This window comes from Trachemys scripta, chromosome 2, assembly GCF_013100865.1.
Source record: "Trachemys scripta elegans isolate TJP31775 chromosome 2, CAS_Tse_1.0, whole genome shotgun sequence".
Lineage (NCBI taxonomy): Eukaryota > Metazoa > Chordata > Testudines > Emydidae > Trachemys > Trachemys scripta.
In genome coordinates, this window is record NC_048299.1 from 138,373,292 (window position 1) to 138,392,199 (window position 18,908).

Here is an 18,908-nt window from a genome sequence, read left to right on the forward strand (position 1 = left end):
GGTAGCAGGGGGGATAAAAGTAAAGTAAAGCTCCTTGCACCCTCTCCATGCACCACAGGGATCAGACACAATCTCAACTACAATAAGGATCTTGAGATTAACCAAACAGAAAAAAAGACTAATTTAGTTACATAATATATTCCCAATGCATCCGAAGAAGTGGATATTCACCCACGAAAGCTCATGCTCCTATACGTCTGTTAGTCTATAAGGTGCCACAGGACTCTTTGCTGCTTTTACAGATCCAGACTAACATGGCTACCCCTTTGATACTTATTCCCAATGAATAATTCTACCAGCTCAAGTTATGATTTGTTCTAACCTGCAGCCTTATTGTCTTCTATTTTGCTATGCTGAATTGCATGAGTGTCTAATCAGCCCCCAAAAATAATTTATTCAGATCAATTTGAATGTGTTAGCTGCTTTCCTTTATGTTTCATCTGCACATTTAGCCACTTTTGAAACAAAACCCTCTTTCAGGCTATTCAGGGTATGTAAAAGTGGACCTTGACTGCCCCTTCCAATACTACCTAGTCATTACCTCTCTCAAATTATAGTTACCTCTTGAGAAACCATTTGTTTCTCATCTGGTAGCCAATTTTTAATCCATTTCAATAGCTCTCCCATGTACTAGTCTTTATAGATCAAATTTTTGTGGATCAGTCTTTTGTGGGAATAGTATCAAAAACTTTTCTGAAATCCAAGCAAAATGATTGCACATCCTTCGCTTCCCCTTTGTTTGCCAATTCAGTCATGTACTGAAAAATACTGAAACAAATTTATCAGACCTCTTTTGCCTGGTCCACACTAACCCCCCACTTCGGACTAAGGTACGCAAATTCAGCTACGTTAATAACGTAGCTGAATTTGAAGTACCTTTGTCCGAACTTACCGCGGGTCCAGACGCGGCAGGCAGGCTCCCCCGTCGATGCCGCGTACTCCTCTCGCTTAGCTGGAGTACCGGCGTCGACGGCAAGCACTTCCGGGATCGATTTATCGCGTCTAGACAAGACGCAATAAATAGATCCCAGAAGATCGATCGCTTACATCCGGACCAGGAAGTAAGTATAGACGTACCCTTAGTGTTGCATAGTCTTTCATCAATGTTTCCATTTTAAAACGAAGTCAGCTTAGGTAACCCATGAAAATAGGTTGCATTTTTGATGTTCCGTGATATGGTACACCATTTTAGATGGGTAAGTGTCTCATGGCATTACTGAAATAAATAGCAGATCTGATTCTCCTCCTCTTACTTACACCTGGTATAAATCAGGAATAACTATCAAATTAATGGAAAATTTGTAAGAGAGAAGAATCATGTCCAGTGAACTTAAGAGACATTTCCTAGTGAAAGAAGAACTGTAAATACTCTGCTCTATGCAGCCTTCAAGTTAAATCCTGTCCCTTGGATGTACATATATAACTCCTGATGAAATTAGTAAGAGGCAGAGCTACATGTTGAGAGCAAACTCTGACTCTTACGTTATAAAGCTGAGACTACCATTGTATGGTAGGACATAAAAGGGCCAGGATTCACCAAGCACACTCCAACTACTCTGTAAATAGACCAAAGTAGCTGGAATGTACTGGTGAATCTGGTACATTATATATAATTTATAGAACAATTGCATTAATCCAATTTTACCCTGCGATAACTCCATGTTTTATGCCACACGGTGGAGTAATCCACTGCTGAATCAGGCCAAAAGCATTTACATAATATAACTAAATAGCTATCTGCTAGAATAATATAGCTCTCAGAAGGCATGTCTGAAAATAATTGTAATGATACCTTTTGAACATCTTTAAAGTCTGACCTAAACTGGGTATAATAATATTAATACACTTCACACTTTATAGTGCTTTCCATGTAAGCATCTTAAAACACTTTACAAATATTCATGAATTTAACCTTTAAATTAGGTAAGGATCAGACAGGATAATTCACAAGAAGAAAGTCGTATAGGAAATGCATGGCAGAGCTTGGACAAGAAGTCAGACCGTCTCCTCCCAGTTCTGTGCATTAACTACACACTAAGCTCCCTTCTGCTGGAGTATCTATACAAACAGCATGCTGAAATAGCAGAAATCTATCTGCTGTTTCTAGAGAAAAAGAGGGGGAATAATTGCATATGCTTTCCAGTTTGTTAATTTTTGAAATGTGAGCGCTATATTACATGCAGCAAATTAAGTGGAGAGGAGATAGACTCAGTGAAAGTAATGTCAGAAAGAGCATCTAGGTACCTGGCGTTCGAGTAAGTGGTCAAAAAGGTGCTGGAGATTGTGTAAACCTTTTTGGGTGGCCTTTCAAAAAAAATAACATAATAATCATTATTCCTTGGATTTTTCTGCTGCTGACTGTAGATTTTATTTTAGTGTGCAGTGGATTGAAAAAGTGTTTGGTAAGAAATGTGAAGATGGAATGTAATCATATGAGCCATTAAAACCTGTCATTCTGAGATTCTAGCTGAGCAGATGCAGGAGGGTTTTGCTGGGGAATTAGCAGAAAGAAGTAAAGAAAAAATAAAAATATCCAAAGTGTTAGCATGGTGAGTGATTTAAATAAGAAGGGAATGCTATAGAAAACAATAATTGCTATGATATTTTAGCAGTGGGAAAAGGGGACGTATCATACTAATGAGAGAATGAACAAAAAACCTGGGGAGCAAGTAGAGCAGTGGCAGCTATAAATAGTCTCTATTGGTCTTCTGAAGAAAAAGACAAAAGGAAAACTATGTCTAAAGATGACAGGCTAACTGTGGGATGCCCAAGTTGCGGTCCACATGTAAACCCAGAGGGAGGTTACACCTTTATGAAGTGCACGTTGATATCCATAATGTAGGAAGGCAGAATTGATTAGAGGGCTAGAAGAACAACTAGGAAGGATGATAGCCATCAGAGATGTGAAGAAAATCATAGCTTGGGGAATTCATAGGCGGTGCTGCTAAACCCTGAAGATATGAGGTAAGATAAGGCTAAGGGAGTGATTAAAGAACAGAATTCCTTGGCTGGAAATGATGAATAGAGAAGAATAATTGAAAGGAAAGAAAGGATGAGATCATAAAAGGAATCATCAGGTTTAAAGTCAGAAATGTCTATTCTTGTCTGAAGGATATTAGCAGAGAGTCCAAAGGAAAAAGCACAGGGAAGAAAATGGATTTATCTGCAGCCATGAGAAGAAACCCTCAGTGAAACATGAGAAACACCAAGAAGACAGAAAAGAACAAAGAAGAAAGTTATAAGTGGTAATCCTTTGGGACTCAGTGAGGAAAAGAATGAAGGAAGGGGATATGTACAGTAATCTACACAAAGGTATCAGGGCAGCGGGCAGCCTTACTGGGATACTGACCTAAATGCAAGGTCCTCATCTTTGCCCATGACCTGCACAGAGGAAAAATGAACAAGGTAATACGGGTCATGAACAAAAGACTAAAATAGGTAATACTGCAGGGTGACATTCTCAGACATTTCTCTCATACCACAACCAGAGGCAGAATTCCTAAATGCACAAGGAATGCACTAGCTACTACCCCAACCTAAGGAAGAGCAGCATATTGCAGCACGCATGTCCAGGCAGCTCCACAGTTTGATATACTCGGGGACTAATCCTGAGTCCTTTCCTATTCTCTTTGGAGTATTTCATGATCAAAGGGATACTAGGAGGGAATAGTCCCTGTGCTCCAGGGATGGGGTGACCAAATAACAAGCGTGAAATATTGGGACACCTTTTTTTTTTCCAGGGGAGGTGGGTGGCAGGAAAGGGAAATAGTTGCCTACATAAGACAAAGCCCCTAATATTGGGACAGTCCCAATAATATTGGGATATCTGTTCGCCCTATCCAGGGAGAACCAGAATTTTAACTACATCTTACTGCTGCCTCTTCCACCCTTTTCCTATTTGTGCACTCATGGAGCTACAGGGCACATATCTGGACTTCTGTGAAGAATGCAGACGGTTTGGTAATGACACTCTTCACTTGTGCAAATTGTGAAAAATCCTGGGGGCTAAAAACTTGACAGGTTTGTTTGAAGGATAGGGAATGGTACATGAAATCTTAGTAAAATGTTAGAACTAAAAAGGGCCATAGAAAGATGTACCCAAGAGTCCGGGCAAAACTGTTAGAGTAAACTGCAGAACAGTTATTGGTTATTTTTAAGAATTCTTGGAAAAGAGATGACACCTTATAGAGAAATTCTGTAGATATTAATAGGGCTGAATGCAATAGGAATCCATAGAACACTAAAAACTTCTTCATTAAATTCTATCAGATGCTTAAGAGAGCCTATAGAAAGGATATGATTTTCCATTAAATTGTATAGGACTTTCTCATAAAGGACAATTATTTCAGAAACAGAGTAAAAAGATAATATGTGATATTATGATTATGGCTGAGATGGCACTTTCAGCCTAGGTTCAATGATTTGTATCTTTATTTGGAAAAAAAATGGACCTTATTCTTCCCAGTGCTTAAAGGGGTCTGAAAAAAAAAATGGGGGTCAACAAAAATCTGGAAATGGCAGCTCTGGTAAGGCAGTTATTAAAGTGCGCCCCTCCATCATGTGGCTCAATTTTTATTTTTATTTCTTTTTTAATTCTATTTTATTTATTTATTGAATAGGGTCTGTGACCCACTCCCTATTTTAAGCACTTTCACCTTGCGCCTTGTGTAATTTTTATGCTTGTGCTAAATGGGCATAAAATGCTACTGTTATGTGTTGAGTTAAACCTCCTTTAAACTGATGGTTGTCATATCTGCCTTTTATTATTGATACATGTAAGAAACAATTAAGCTTCTTTATGGAACCAGCTAGAAGAAACAATAACAGCCTTCACCCAAATCAAAGGCACATCACCGCCCGAAACACAGGCAACTGCAAGACATATAAGCAAAGGGGTTTGCCTGTATTGTTTGGTGGTGATGTCTGTGCCTGTCTCTGAGAGAGAAGCAGGAGAAACAGCACAGAAGCTGAGACGGAAGCAGCAGAAAGCCAAGGTCACACCTAGAACAAGCACTGGGAACACTGCAGAAATGCCTGGAGAGAGCTTTTGGGCTAGGTGTTGAGCGGGCTAGGGGCTTGGAACTGTGAGAAAAAAAACCTCTTCTGTTGTTTAAATCCTGCTGTGTTCAGGGAAACAAGATATGCTGTACTTTTAGTAAATAAGCATAACTGCATCAATATTAGCTTAATTGTTTCTTACATGTATCAATAAATGAAACAAACCACTAATTTTAGCTAAGTACTTGGGTTAAAAGCGGGTAGCACTATTACCATAAATGTGAGTGCAAAATTCTGATTTGGCAGCATTTTACATCCACTTTGCACAGCAGTAAAAAGTCAGGCCCTATGCTTTCAGCTGAAAAATCATATGGATTATTTCAGCCTGTTAGAAAATTGCCCTTGAATTTGTATTTATACTGCCTGGAGCCTAGAAAAAAATCCTGCTGGCAACTCACAAACAGAAAAAAGACTACATTTGTGAAATAAAATTGTTCACAGTTAATTGTTTGAGTAGCTGTTATAACTGAGCTAAAACAGTGGTCCAAATCTGCTCTTTACTCACAGAATTTAGTCCTATTAACATCCATAGGACTACTTGTGTAAGTAAAAGGGGCATGATTTGATCCACTATCCTCAGGATACACAAATTTTGCTTTCTGTGATAACTAGTGCATATTCCAGGTATATAAATATTATCCATCCACCTTCATCATTTGCACTGGATTGAGCCTAGCAGATTCAGTACTCTTTTTTTGCAGTGCAGCGGTTTCAAAGGTTGTTTACCTGGTGACATGAAGTACATACTGGCACCTACAGACCCAGAGAGTGCAAAACTTTGAACTGAATGTGAGGTCTAATGATTGCACATGAAACTATAAGTCACGAATATCTCAGATGCATTTACAGGAAAGGGGCTTTTTTGTAATTGAGAGCCAACCGGTTGAAACTGAACATGGAATCATTCACATTAGGTATTGTACATTAGGAAAATACTTTAAATGAAGGCTTGAATCACTTTCATTAAATGTATCCAAAAATAGTTTATATATAGCCTAATGGGATGTCTTTTAGAGAAAGATTGTGAGAATGGGACTGATGATGTGAGATATCTTTTCCAATCCCAGCTCCTTCCATCTGACTTCTTTTCCATATGATACAGAACTTTTCTGTCAAAATCTTCTCCTTAATTGAAGCTGCATGACATTTGCTGAGACTTATGATACTAGAAAAGCTCTAATATATATATACACATTAATTATGTGTTCCATTTTAAAATCACTGAAGCTAAATAACCTTGTTGTGATCCCTTCATCATTCAAACTAGTTTTGTAGGGTCCCAATTAGGGCTGTTGATTAATTACAGCTAACTCACGTGATTAATTAAAAATAATTGTGATTAATCAGTTTTAATCGCACTGTTAAACAATAGAATACCAATTGAAATTGATTAAATATTGTGACTGTTTTTCTACATTTTCATAAATATTTTATTCTGTGTTGTAACTGAAATCAAAGTGTATTTTATTCTTGATTGCAAATATTTGCACTGTAAAAATGATAAACAAAAGAATTAGTATTTTTCAATTCATCTCATACAAGTAATGTAGTGCAATCTCTGTGTGGTGAAAGTGCAACTTACAAATGTAGACTTTTTTTGTTACATAACTGCACTCAAAAACAAAACAATGTAAAACTGCGGAGCCTACAAGTCCACTCAGTCCTACTTCTTGTTCAGCCAATTGCTAAGACAAACAAGTTTGTTTACATTTACAGGAGATAATGCTGCCCTCTTCTTATTTACCATGTCACCAGAAAGTGAGAACAGGCATTTGCATGGCACTTTTGTAGCTGGCATTGCAAGGTATTTACATGCCACATATACTAAACTTTCATATGCCCCTTCATGCTTCGGCCACCATTCCAGAGGACATGCTTCCATGCTGATGATGCTCATTAAAAAAAATAATGCGTTAATTAAATTTGTGACTGAACTACTTGGAGGAGAATTGTATGTCCCCTGCTCTGTTTTACCCACATTTTGCCATATATTTCATGTTATAGCAGTCTCAGATGATGCCCAGGACATGTTGTTCATTTTAAGAACACTTTCACTGCAGATATGATAAAACACAAAGAAGGTACCAATGTGCGATTTTTGAAAGATAGCTACAGCACTCCACCCAAGGTTTAAGAATATGAAGTGCCTTCGAAAATCTGAGAGGGACGAGGTGTGGAGTATGCTTTCAAAAGTCTTAAAAGAGCAACATTCCAATGAGGAAACTACAGGACCTGACCCACCAAAAAAGAAAGTCAACCTTCTGCTGGTGGCATCTGACTCAGATAATGAAAATGAACATGCGTCGGCCCACACTGCTTTGGCTTGTTATAGAGCAGAACCCATCATCAGCATGGACACATGTCCCCTGGAATGGTGTTTGAAGCATGAAGGGACACATGAATCTTTAGCACATCTGGCACGTAAATACCTTGTGATGCCATTGCAGTACCATTGCAGTGCCCGTTCTCATTTTCAGGTGACTTTGTAAACAAGAAGCAGGCAGCATTATCTCCTGCAAATGTAAACAAACTTGTTTGTCAGAGTGATTGGCTGAACAAGAAGTAGGACTGAGTGGACTTTCAGGAGCTAAAGTTTTACATTGTTTTATATTTGAATGCAGTTATTTTTTGTACATAATTCTACATTTTTAAGTTCAACTTTCATGATAAAGAGATTGAACTACAGTACTTGTATTAAGTGAATTGAAAAATACTATTTCTTTTGTTTTTCTTTTACAGTGCAAGTAATTGTAATCAAAAATAAATATAAAGTGAGCTCTGTGCACTTTGTATTCTGTGCTGTAATTGAAATCAATATATTTGAAAATGTAGACAACATCCACAAATATTTAAATAAATGGTATTCTATTATTGTTTAACAGTGCGATTAATCACAATTATTTTTTTTTAATCGCTAGACAGTCCTAGTCCCAATATAACCCTGTGAAGTGTCTTCACAGATAATGCATTACTGTTTTTTTAAATAAACATTGCTTGGTCAATGTTGAAACTCTGAGATGATGGGAGGTTTAGACTACATGGTAGATGCATCTAGTTAGATGCAGTTAACAGGATGATGCTCCCACACAGTTCTGTAAAGGTCTCTGAGGGTTCTTATCTTCTAGTGTCCATGTCTTCTTCTGTTCATTGTAAATACTAATGAGGGTCAGTGAGGTCTCTCAAAACATTATATGATATACTTGTAAGTCATACTTTAGTAGCCACTGAAAAGTCAACATTTACCAACAGATTCCACAATTACTCAAGTTATATTGTATTCTAAATGTAGTAGGAAACTGGTATCACATATACAATTGTATGCTAATCTGGCAAATAGTGAATTTTTAATATTGACCACTTGTTATCATAAAACATTCTTCTGTAAAATTGTTATCATCATATGGAAGACTGTTCTATAAGTTTGAGCAGGTTAGCTGACATGATGCTGATCACAACACTGCAGTCTGCATACACCAGGACAAATTGAATTCAGCATCTTGTCAACTAATTGTGATTCTGAATGTTATTTGTACTGTCTTACATTTACCTCAGAGTTATTCTCAGCACGTAGCACAGTGTGTAACAGTACTTTTATTTCCTTCCATTGGAGTCTGCCTATCAACTGCTCATCTCCTGCCCATGTACCAATCATGAGTAAAAATGAGGAGAACTGGCAAAGCTCTTGCCTGAGAACCAGGACAGAGTGTGAAATGAAGCATATAGACAACAAGGAAGCCACTTCGGATTCCGACTACCACCAGCCACAGGCAAGATGTGGGAGAACCAGAAGGATAACAACAAAGTCCAACCCCCCCGCAAAAATGCAAAGAGTGGAACAAAGGCAGAGAATGAACAGAAGCTTCTTCAGGACTGTGTCTGTTGTCAATGCACCAGCATGAGGAGACAGGAGCAAGGGAGTATAGCTCCTCAGCCACAGAACCCATGAGAGAGAAGGCCGACTAGTGGGGCTTCGATTTATAAAAAAGAAAGGAAACACTCCACTGAAGTTTTTGTCAAAGGCTTCCCCACTCACCTTTTCCCTGCAGATTTCAGGGACGGATACCATTTACCTGGACCAAACCATGAATTATGAATCACATTTTTTCATTCAAATTCCAACAAAGTTTGAATTAATGTTTTTAAGATTATAAATAGACAAAAGCTCCATCCATAAAATGTGTATCTAGTTCTGGTTGCAGAGTCTGAACCCTGAACTCTGCACCAGATGTAGGGTTTTCTCTCAGGCCTATTTCTAAATCTAAACAGAGAAAAGTACTAATATTACTTACCTTCTGCGTGAAAATCAGGACTTAACTGACTTTATAATAGTTGGGGAAATCATTACTTTAAAGATCATAGTTAAAAGTATGTCCTTACACCAGAAATCACTACTTACCAACTACTGACATTTCAGGAACACTAGCAGTATATATTTCTTCTGGAAATGTTGGTTCATTGTCATTAATGTCATGGATTTTTATGACAAACTCTGATTCAGGCTCCACTGGCCTCAGAGTTCTTCTGTTAATAGCCTGGGCACGAAGAGTGTAAAAGGCTTTCTCCTCCCTATCAATCCTCCGAGTGGCATGAATGTCACCTGTTTTCTCATCAATAATAAAAAGAGTACCAGCCCCATCTCCTGATAAAATGTACTTGAGAGACCCATCTCCCTTGTCCTGGTCAGAGTGAAGCTAGAGGAGAGAGAGAGAGAGAGAGAGAGAGAGAGAGAAAATATTTTTAAAAAGGGGGTCAGTTTTTTTAAGACATGAAGTGATTCTGCATGTAAAAAAACAAGATGAGGACTGAAAAAAACACTCATTTTCTATTTACATTGACTTGGCACATTGCAGTCATTGTGCTGTATTAAAGCATTCACATCTCCCTTACTTAACACAAAGAGTCATTTCACTAGACTGATGTGGCAGATTTTAGTTTTCCAGCAACACCTGTTCTCTGCTGTGAAACGTTTGTGCCACAAATCTTAAAGAAGAATTTTATGTTAATGTTGACCTTTTCTTTCCTTGAAGAGAGCCTATTAAAAATTCACAACCTGCTGTGTTAGTTGTAAATTGACTAAGCAGATAAAGGACATGGCAGGATACATGACAATTAAGGAAAACAGAACAACTGGTGGTGTGTCACACAATTTTTAATTTTTTTATTTCTTATTATTTATGTTTCCTTCTCCTAAACTGGAGTACATTTCAGTGTAACTCATTATCACTTTTATGCCCTTCAAATAGTTTAAATGGGTTAACCAAAAAGCAACAGATTCATTAAGCAATCAGTATTGATTTAAATCAGATTATCTAGATATCTTTCTTTACTAATGACTTCTAACACTGGAAGAGCCCTAATGCAAAACGTTTTGCTATTTTTTACTGTACTGAAATGCAATTGGCTAAGCCAGAATGTTACACTGAACACCACCTCCCCGCTTCCAGTTACACAATTCCCTGCTATCTCATTGAGTCAGTTATGTCTGATTTGCAGAACTGAATAATTCAATTTATTTTCACCCTGAAATGTATATTTTAAATTTTGCAGATGTGTCATATCTGATAAAGGCCCCACTATTATTTTTTTAAAGCATGTCTAATCTGCTTCTGATTTTGTGGCCACGATGTTGAGCATGGAATTTTGAGAAAAAAAACAACGACCACCAACTCTTTAAGCCCATTTAGTGAGTTCAAGCAAGCATTGGCAAAATTTATGATCATCGTAAGCATACAGTTACATGCCTCACTAACTTATGTGTGCATTTAATGACACTGTACATAATAGTTAACAACAATAACATTAATTTATAGGTGCAAACAGTTGGACATCTAAACACTATAAAATATGTCCACACTTATTTGCATCATCACATTTGTTGAAACATTTATTTATAGGCACAAAATTGTAGCAACAAAATCAAAGTTCACTTAAAAAGAATGATCAGGCCACAAGAGTGTTCAAATGATCCAAAAAGTTTTACACATGAAATAAAACTAGTGCAGCACTTTGGGCTTTTTCCTCGTATTCTAACTATAGTTAGGGAAAACAGCATAGCAATATTAAAGTAGCATTGACTACTTATAAGAATACCATCTTCAATCATATAAGCGAGGATAACGAAAAGATGTTCATGCTTAGGGAATAAACTGATCACACACTTAGATCAGGTATAAATATTCCTCTATGGTATCCAGTTATTACATGTGTTTTCCTGGTGCACTATGTTGCTTTCATATTTTCCTCTAAAGAATCTATTTCAGGCCAATATCAGAGGCAAAATTCTAGACTAGATGGACCACTGGTCTGCTCTGATGTAGCAATCCTCAGGTGTCTGTGCAGAAGCCAAATGAGTTCAATGGAGCAGAGGGATGAAGTAAAGGTCAGGGGATTAATTACTCTTGCTGTGGTAAATTTGCAGAAGCTGAATCTTTCCCACACAATCATAATGAGCAGATCCTGGAGAAGGGAAGGAACTCATGCAGGATCTAGGATCAAAGCCATTATCAGCTTAGAAACTGAGAAACTTAGAAAATTGATTAAATGTTATTGAACTTTGATTAGAGTCATTTTCCCATTCTCTCTTGATTCACAATAACTAACAGTAAGCGTAAGCACGGAGCAAAGAATTACAGATTAAATTTTGCTTGAGCTAAAAATAAACAGTGTACACAAAACAAATGTTTGTCATACATCTCTCTTTTTCTACAAAAAAGGAAGACAGTCAGGGACAGCTGGCACCATCTAACAGGAAGAAAGCAAGGAAGGTAATTCTAGGGGAAGTCTCTTCTATGTAAGCTCCAAGTCCTCTTCTTTCCCCCTCCAGATTCTTTGCCCTTACAACTTGGAAGTCTCAACCTCTCCTCAGGCCCAAGAAGTGCCCACCAATTTGAGAGATGCTGTCAGCTCTCCCTGCTAAGACCCCATCACCCTCCTGCAATATGAGAGTTCTGGGGGTGGGGAAAAAGAGTTGTCTCCCTGCTGTATCAGATATAGGAGCCAACCCCTTCCTTAGCTTCAGTAGGGCATGCCTTCCCCTATGTTATGGTGGCCCTGCCTCGGGTGCCCTCCTATGGCAGGCAATGGCACAAAAAGTGTGCCTACCTCAGTATCCCCTTTTCTTCTAGAATCCCCAATAACTCCAGACATGCTTCTACATGTAAATGGCCCTTTTGTGGGGTTAGTTTATTACAAAAGTCCCACAATCATAATTCAAAATTCCCCAGCACAGTCCAAATAGTACATTCACTCTTTCAAGTCCCTACAGTCCATCAATACACCAAATACAGCTCTGGCTCTTCTCACTGTGTCCCATCTCCCCAATGCAGCTTTGACTTCTCTCACTGCACCTCATAACCGCCCCGTTAGCTGGGGCATTTCTCTGCCCTGTTTCCCTATAGTTCCAGCTCCTGCCCAGAGACATCAGTGAACCCCTCCATCATCCCCCAGACTTCAGCCCTCCAGCTCAGAGAGCCAGCAGGCATCTCCCTCTGTTGCTCTGAGTCTTCATTCCTTTCTGGCTGTGGCTCGGTGTCCTGGGGAAGTTTGTAGGTGGAGCCCTCTCAAGTGCCTCATGTTTTCATCAGCCTGGTCTGGTTTGCTGCTTACTAGGAAACTTTCCCTGCTCCCACCTTCAAGGGCAGCCCCTTCCTGAAGCTCTCAGCCCAACTCTGCCTTTCTTCTGAGCTCTCTTATTCTCTGAACTCTGGATTCCGAACTCTGTTGCCTTTGGACTGCCTGTCATTTATAACTCCCTGGGGCATCCCCGCTCTCCCCATTACACCAAACTAGGGTGCAGCAGGACTGCAACAGAAGAAGCTGGCCCAATTTCATTTAAGGGGCCAGGTACCATGTTACACTTCCCTAAATACACTTCCAATTCTGGTTTATCAGAAACTGGACCCCCCTCTGGAACAAATACTTCCACTTGACAATTGCCACCTGCTAAGTTGTGACAACTTGAATGATACTTCCTGACCCTACTCCCATGAGATCCTGGAGCTGCTGTGGAGTAGGTGAAAAAAACTCGCGCCTGCTCCAGCCAATCTGGCTATGAGCGAAAAATTCTTCCTCAGTCCCAAAAAGGTTAGTTGTACAAGTCCCCCAGCAAACCAAAAAACCTGGTTCTATGCTGATCCAATTAGAAAAAAGGGTTCTGACTGGAGTTCTGACTGGAGAGGAAAGTTATATATACCTTTCCTCTCCCCTAGGTGCTCAGGGACCCAGTGTTGGCAGATAATTACAGTATTTACACTACATATTTACTAGGTTGAATCCTGAAAAGTTTCCAAGCCAAAAAAAAAAAAAGGTTTGGAACTTGGACTGTACCTATTTTTCATATTGCTCGACACTCTGGATAAAGCCAATACAGAATGGAGATAGACATAGAGTTTCCCATTTCTTTATAGTAGGGCTGTCCATAATAGTCACAATAGTACTTTAAACTATTTTGTTATGAATTTAAAATGGGACTCTATTTCTCCAAAAGGATCACAAACCTATGCTCAGTTTCTGAGATTTGTCATATTTCAAATGGTCTCTCAGCTGCTATGCAAAAAGTACTTAATAAACTGCTGATGAAAATGTACTACATTTGGGAAAAGCCACAGCATTAAGTCAACAAAGAGTGTCTTCCTGTACAGCACCCAAATGCACCAGAAGTAGTTAAATAAAGGACTTTGAGGATACACCTATGAATGTTGGTGGTGGCTGGCTGCCCTACTGCAGAGCAGAATATTTAGAAAGAGGTTGAAGTTCCCACACTTAACATAAAGACTTCAGAAGAACTCCTGGGAGGATCTATCACCATGGTGTTACAGACACTGCAGGGGCAGTATGCTGGCACCCAATCCTACTCCAACACCAAGCACACATTACTGTAGGGTGCTCACTCTCCCCTTAAGCTTCATGGTCTGTAGGTCAATCTATAGGTGGCAATTAGAAGAGAAAAGCAGTAAAACACACAGAAGTGAGGTGAGGACATAGACTGTATTCTAGCTCATTCTGTAAGCACTGCCACATGTCAAAAATGAAATCACTTCTGCAAGGTGCTACAGCCTTACTCTATTGTGAGATCAAAAGCAGGTCCTCTGACACTGACTTCACACACATAGCATAGTTGCAAAGAAAAAAAAAAGAAAAAAAACCCTTCTTTTTAGTAAGATGGCCACCTATAATGCTAATATCAGAAATGTCCATTATAAATGATGTTTTGGGGAAAAAACCTCAAAATACTGAATTATTTTAATTAGTTCTATGACAATTTAAAGATATTGTCCCAAGTGAAATGTGATTTGTCTTTTCCAGACTAGCAGGGAAGTTGGAAAAAATAAGATGGTGAAGTTTTCCTATATACTGCTTTAAGTGTAAAACATTTCATATAGCTCTTTTGGCTAATGGGCATCTGTGTTTCATGACAGCCAAGCTGAGAAAGGAAGAGACATCTGTTTCACTTAGCAATTTTGTCTCACAAAACAATCAGCTGTGAAGATGTGGTTTTGTTTCTATATCCATACTTGATATTTTGCAAACCAATGAATTTCTTGTTTACCTCTCACAGGAGCACTTTACTATTCAGTGGTCACCACTGTATAATTTATCTTACTAGACAAATATCAGAATATCTGCTGTATTTTTTTTCAACAGGTCTGACTCACTGTACAGCAACTGCAATTACCATGTGTCACAGCTCTGTGCATTTAGTTATCAATGAGATTAAAATACTTTGTTTACCTGAAAACACATTCATTAGAGCACTATCACTTACTACTATAAGGCAGTATTATTAAAATGAATGCAGTGTAATAAATACTGGACAATGTTTGGAAAAATGTAGCAATAAGTCTATTAGGTGTATGGCTTTTATAGAAACTTTATTAGCAGTGCAATAGAGAAAGATACACAACAGCTAGAAAATGTAATTGAGTTACACAAAATAGAGCTAATTCAGACTCAATCACCATCACCATCCCCACCCCCCTTTCATGGAAAAGACAAATATGTAAAGATGATAGACTAATAAGTCTCTAGAGCAATTTCCATTCAGTTATACCTCTAGAGTTCTGCAGTATCTTCATTAAAGTCCATAGAGTTACTTTAGATTTACACCAGTGTAGTTCTAGTTTGAAAAGTGACTTGAAAATTACACTGGAGGTTTTCATCTTTATTGCCTTTCAATGATTCTAGAATCAAATCTGCTCACTCTATACGTAAAAAGATTTTTCTTCCTTAATTGCCAGCCCTCCAAGCTCCCCATGGAATCTGAAAGTTGGGTTCTTTCTGTAGCACTAACAGAAGTAAAAAAATTGAAACCTACTTCCATCAGAAAAGCCAGAAGATACTACTCTGAACAACATAAGGAGCAGATCGACTGAGTAAGAAGGTGCCATTTTCACATGCAAGAAAATGTGGAATACTGGAATAGCTAATAATAATGGCAAGTATTCTGTTGTAAGGATTAATACAATTTGTTTCTATTCAAATTACAGATTCAAAGGTCGTTATCTGAATTTTATTTAATGTAAAATTCAGAGTATCAAGATACAAATAATAAGAATGTATGTAGTCACTTTTCAGATTAGAACAGTACTACAAATAAAATCTATCAACTGAATTCTTACATTAAACTTCAATTCATTTCAAGCCCATTTTCATCTTGTTTTACTGCCCAGTAATATATAAGAAACTCCCCTGTATAAAACTAATCTTCACTTTTTTCCTCAGCAGTTTTCACCAAATAATACAGACTATTCAGTTCTACCTTCCCAAATGCATTTTTACTTCCTATAACTTGCAATAATATCTCTGTACAGTGTATATCTTCAGTAGCATGTACACCAACAATAAAACCTACATATGAAATTCAGATCTAGAAAATGTCCTGAATTTTCTACAGTTTTGAACAGTAATTTCACATGGAATGTTTAACTCCATCTTTATTTGTTAGCTTCTTTCTATTTAATTATATTGGCTATATGAATTAAATCATATATTGGAGGAAGTGTTCTTACCTATGCTGTAATTCTTTGCCCTAAACATTGATATTCCGAAGTAAAAAAGGAGCATCAAACCTTTTATTTTTTCATTCATCTCTTTTCTGAACACTCTGTAGTATAGTAGTACTCTCCTTGCAATTACCTCCTACAGGAAGGCTTACTTATAAAATACAAAAGCAGACCGTAATTCTAATAACTATGGTATTAAAGAACAGTTATTTCCCTTAACTCTCAAAACATAAGGTATTAAAACTTGTCAGTTAATTTCCCTTTGTACCAGCCTAGAAGACAAGATCTACAACAGATGTGGCAAAACCATTTCTCCTTTCCCTTTTCTCTTTTTAGAGTATCTATCCTCCACAATCTTTTCCCTAAGTGCTGAGTTTTAAGTGAAGCAGCTTGGTGCCAGATCTCATTCATTTGTAATGAGACTCACTTATTTCGACTTATTCTGAAGGTAGTTTTTAAAGTAACTCTCTTGTCTGATGAAGGATTTTGCACTGTGTTTCAATGATATACTTACAGTCTCACTCTTAATCTACTGAATCTCGTTCATTTATGTTGTCACAGCTTGCAAGTCCTGTGCTATTGCATGTTATTTAAAAGAGGTGAGAAACGGAGAGGAAAAATGCATATCTGAAAGAGCAATTTTGTGGGACTGGGGAAGATGAAGAGAGAACAAAGTTAAAAGAAAGTACAGCAACTGCATCTTGGCTGGGAGCTAAGAAAAGCTTTGAAATACTCTTACTTGTTCAGAACAAACACAAATACTCCACTCTGCACTGCACTGCACAGCCAAGGTTAGATTAGTTGATTTCAGTTTGGATTCATGTGCCAAATTTACCTCTGGTGTAAACCCACTCAAGTTATTCGGGAGAGGGGGGAGAAAACTTGAACAAACCCCATAAGACTCTTTAACCCATTGTTAACTACTGCTCTCCAGCATGACGCCTGTTGCTGGCTGATGACTCCTTGCTGTTGTAGGCTTCGAACTTCATAGGAGCAACAGAGGCTTCATCATGAGTGTGTTAAACCAGTGCCACCCTGGCTATGCCCCTCCCCAGGTCAAGCCCATCTAGCAGAGGGGGAAGTTGCAGCTGCCTTGTGCTGCCACAACTACTCTGGCAGAGGCATTCTCATTCTGGCAGAGCCAGTGGGACCTAGAGATTAATTTGATACCATGCACCAATAATAGTTGAGCATTATCAGGCCACTGTTTAATTTTCCTTCCATTGTTTAGTGCAAAAAGTAAAATATTACGGTAAGTTCTCCTTTTAAAACAGCACAAGATCAGAAGTAGATCAGTGCAGAATATGTACGTAACCTGTACCTGATAATGGTTCAAGCCAATAGGAAAGGACACACTGTGAGGTTTTCCTCGTGGAGTTTCTCCCACATTATTCTGGCAGGGTAGCTGTGTTTGCCATGGACTGAGCTGTAGGGCTGACCCACAAACCCTGCTGATCTATAAGAGGCAAGAACCATCCACATAATGACTTGGTCTCCTCATTGACTCTGAAGCCCAGTTTCCCTTTCCCACTCCCTAGAAGCTAGAACCAACCCCAGCCATGATCAGGGCTACTGCACAACTCTTAAACAGGCTTCCTGTGGCAGAGGGGTTTCGATGGTAAACGTAAAGCAATCTCAAGCTAGATCAAGTCTCTTAGGTGTTCTTCACATAGCTATTGGGCAAGGTGATGTACATCCTTTGGCCCAATCCCTTCCCAACTTGGGACTGTCCACTGCCTTTCTCTTCCCTCCTTAAGGATCTCAGCACACTGTGTGGGATCTCATGGAAGGGTTGTGGAGGGGGGGAAGATGCTACTTATGACTAGTATTTTACATTTCCTTATACTCATTATTGCATAGTTTATATGTTTCAACATTGGAATGGGTTTTTTTTGCTGGCATGTTAGTTTCTGGAGCTGCAAACCCTTATAGAGTATAATTGAAAGTTGTCCATTTTGAAAAGAGTTGACCAGGTTTCAAGAGCATATCCCCACTCAGCCAAGCATTCAGCAACAATCTACATAAATTAGTCTCAGGTGAATTAGGAAGCTTAATGTGCTGAAACCCAAAGCAGCCTTTTCTTTCACTGCACTGGAAACTCCAAAAACACAGGAAAGAAAAAAATATTAATCTACACAATCTTTTCAGTAAGGACAACAATCAAAGAGATAATTAAGCAACAGTTTGAGGAAACCTTCATGCCAACAATAAGCAACATGTTTTTTATTAGATAGCTTAAATATGACTTTATAAAGGAGCTTAGGTATTAACCAAATAACCATTAAAACAGCATTAGCCTTCGTACATCTTATTACACAATTTGCATTATGTATAAACATCATTAAGTCCTTTTCTTTTTAAATGAATGCAAAACTTCATTAACATCAATGCTTCTTAGCTCTTTTGGCTATTGCTGGAGGCTCACAGAAAAACACGGTTTTCTTTGTTTCCAAATATAATCACTGTAAAATGTAAATTGTTAAGGGCTGGGCAAAACATTTACCTCTCTAGCTTAAGTCAATGTTGTGTTCATGAACGTTCTGGAAACCAATTATAGTGGCACAGCACCACCAGCTCTGCCAACACATAACAGACTTCCTATACCCCACAACCCTGTCAGTGCACCCCAACCCAAGTGCAAACCCTGTACTGATCCACCAATTGATTTAGACTATGACTGCATTAGGGAAGGACTCTTTGTTATTATACTGGCATGGGTACATTCTTGGGGCAGCTGTCCTATGCCATTGCTCACCACTGCCCATGATACCAAAGCTACCCTCCTATTTGTAGTGCATTAGCTTTCATTGAGCTAATGTGAATATGTCTACTCAAGCTAGGTGGTGAGCT

The 18,908-nt window shown here is 38.5% G+C and overlaps 1 protein-coding gene across 1 annotated transcript in view; it reads right to left on the reverse strand.

Annotated features, from left to right (window-relative positions):
* The window catches only part of CDH10 (cadherin 10), a 153,859-nt gene that overhangs the window by 46,986 nt on the left and 87,965 nt on the right, over nt 1–18,908 (reverse strand). Inside the window, 1 exon segment of the mRNA XM_034761584.1 lies at nt 9,455–9,749. Within this exon segment, the coding sequence (XP_034617475.1) occupies nt 9,455–9,749 (295 nt within the window).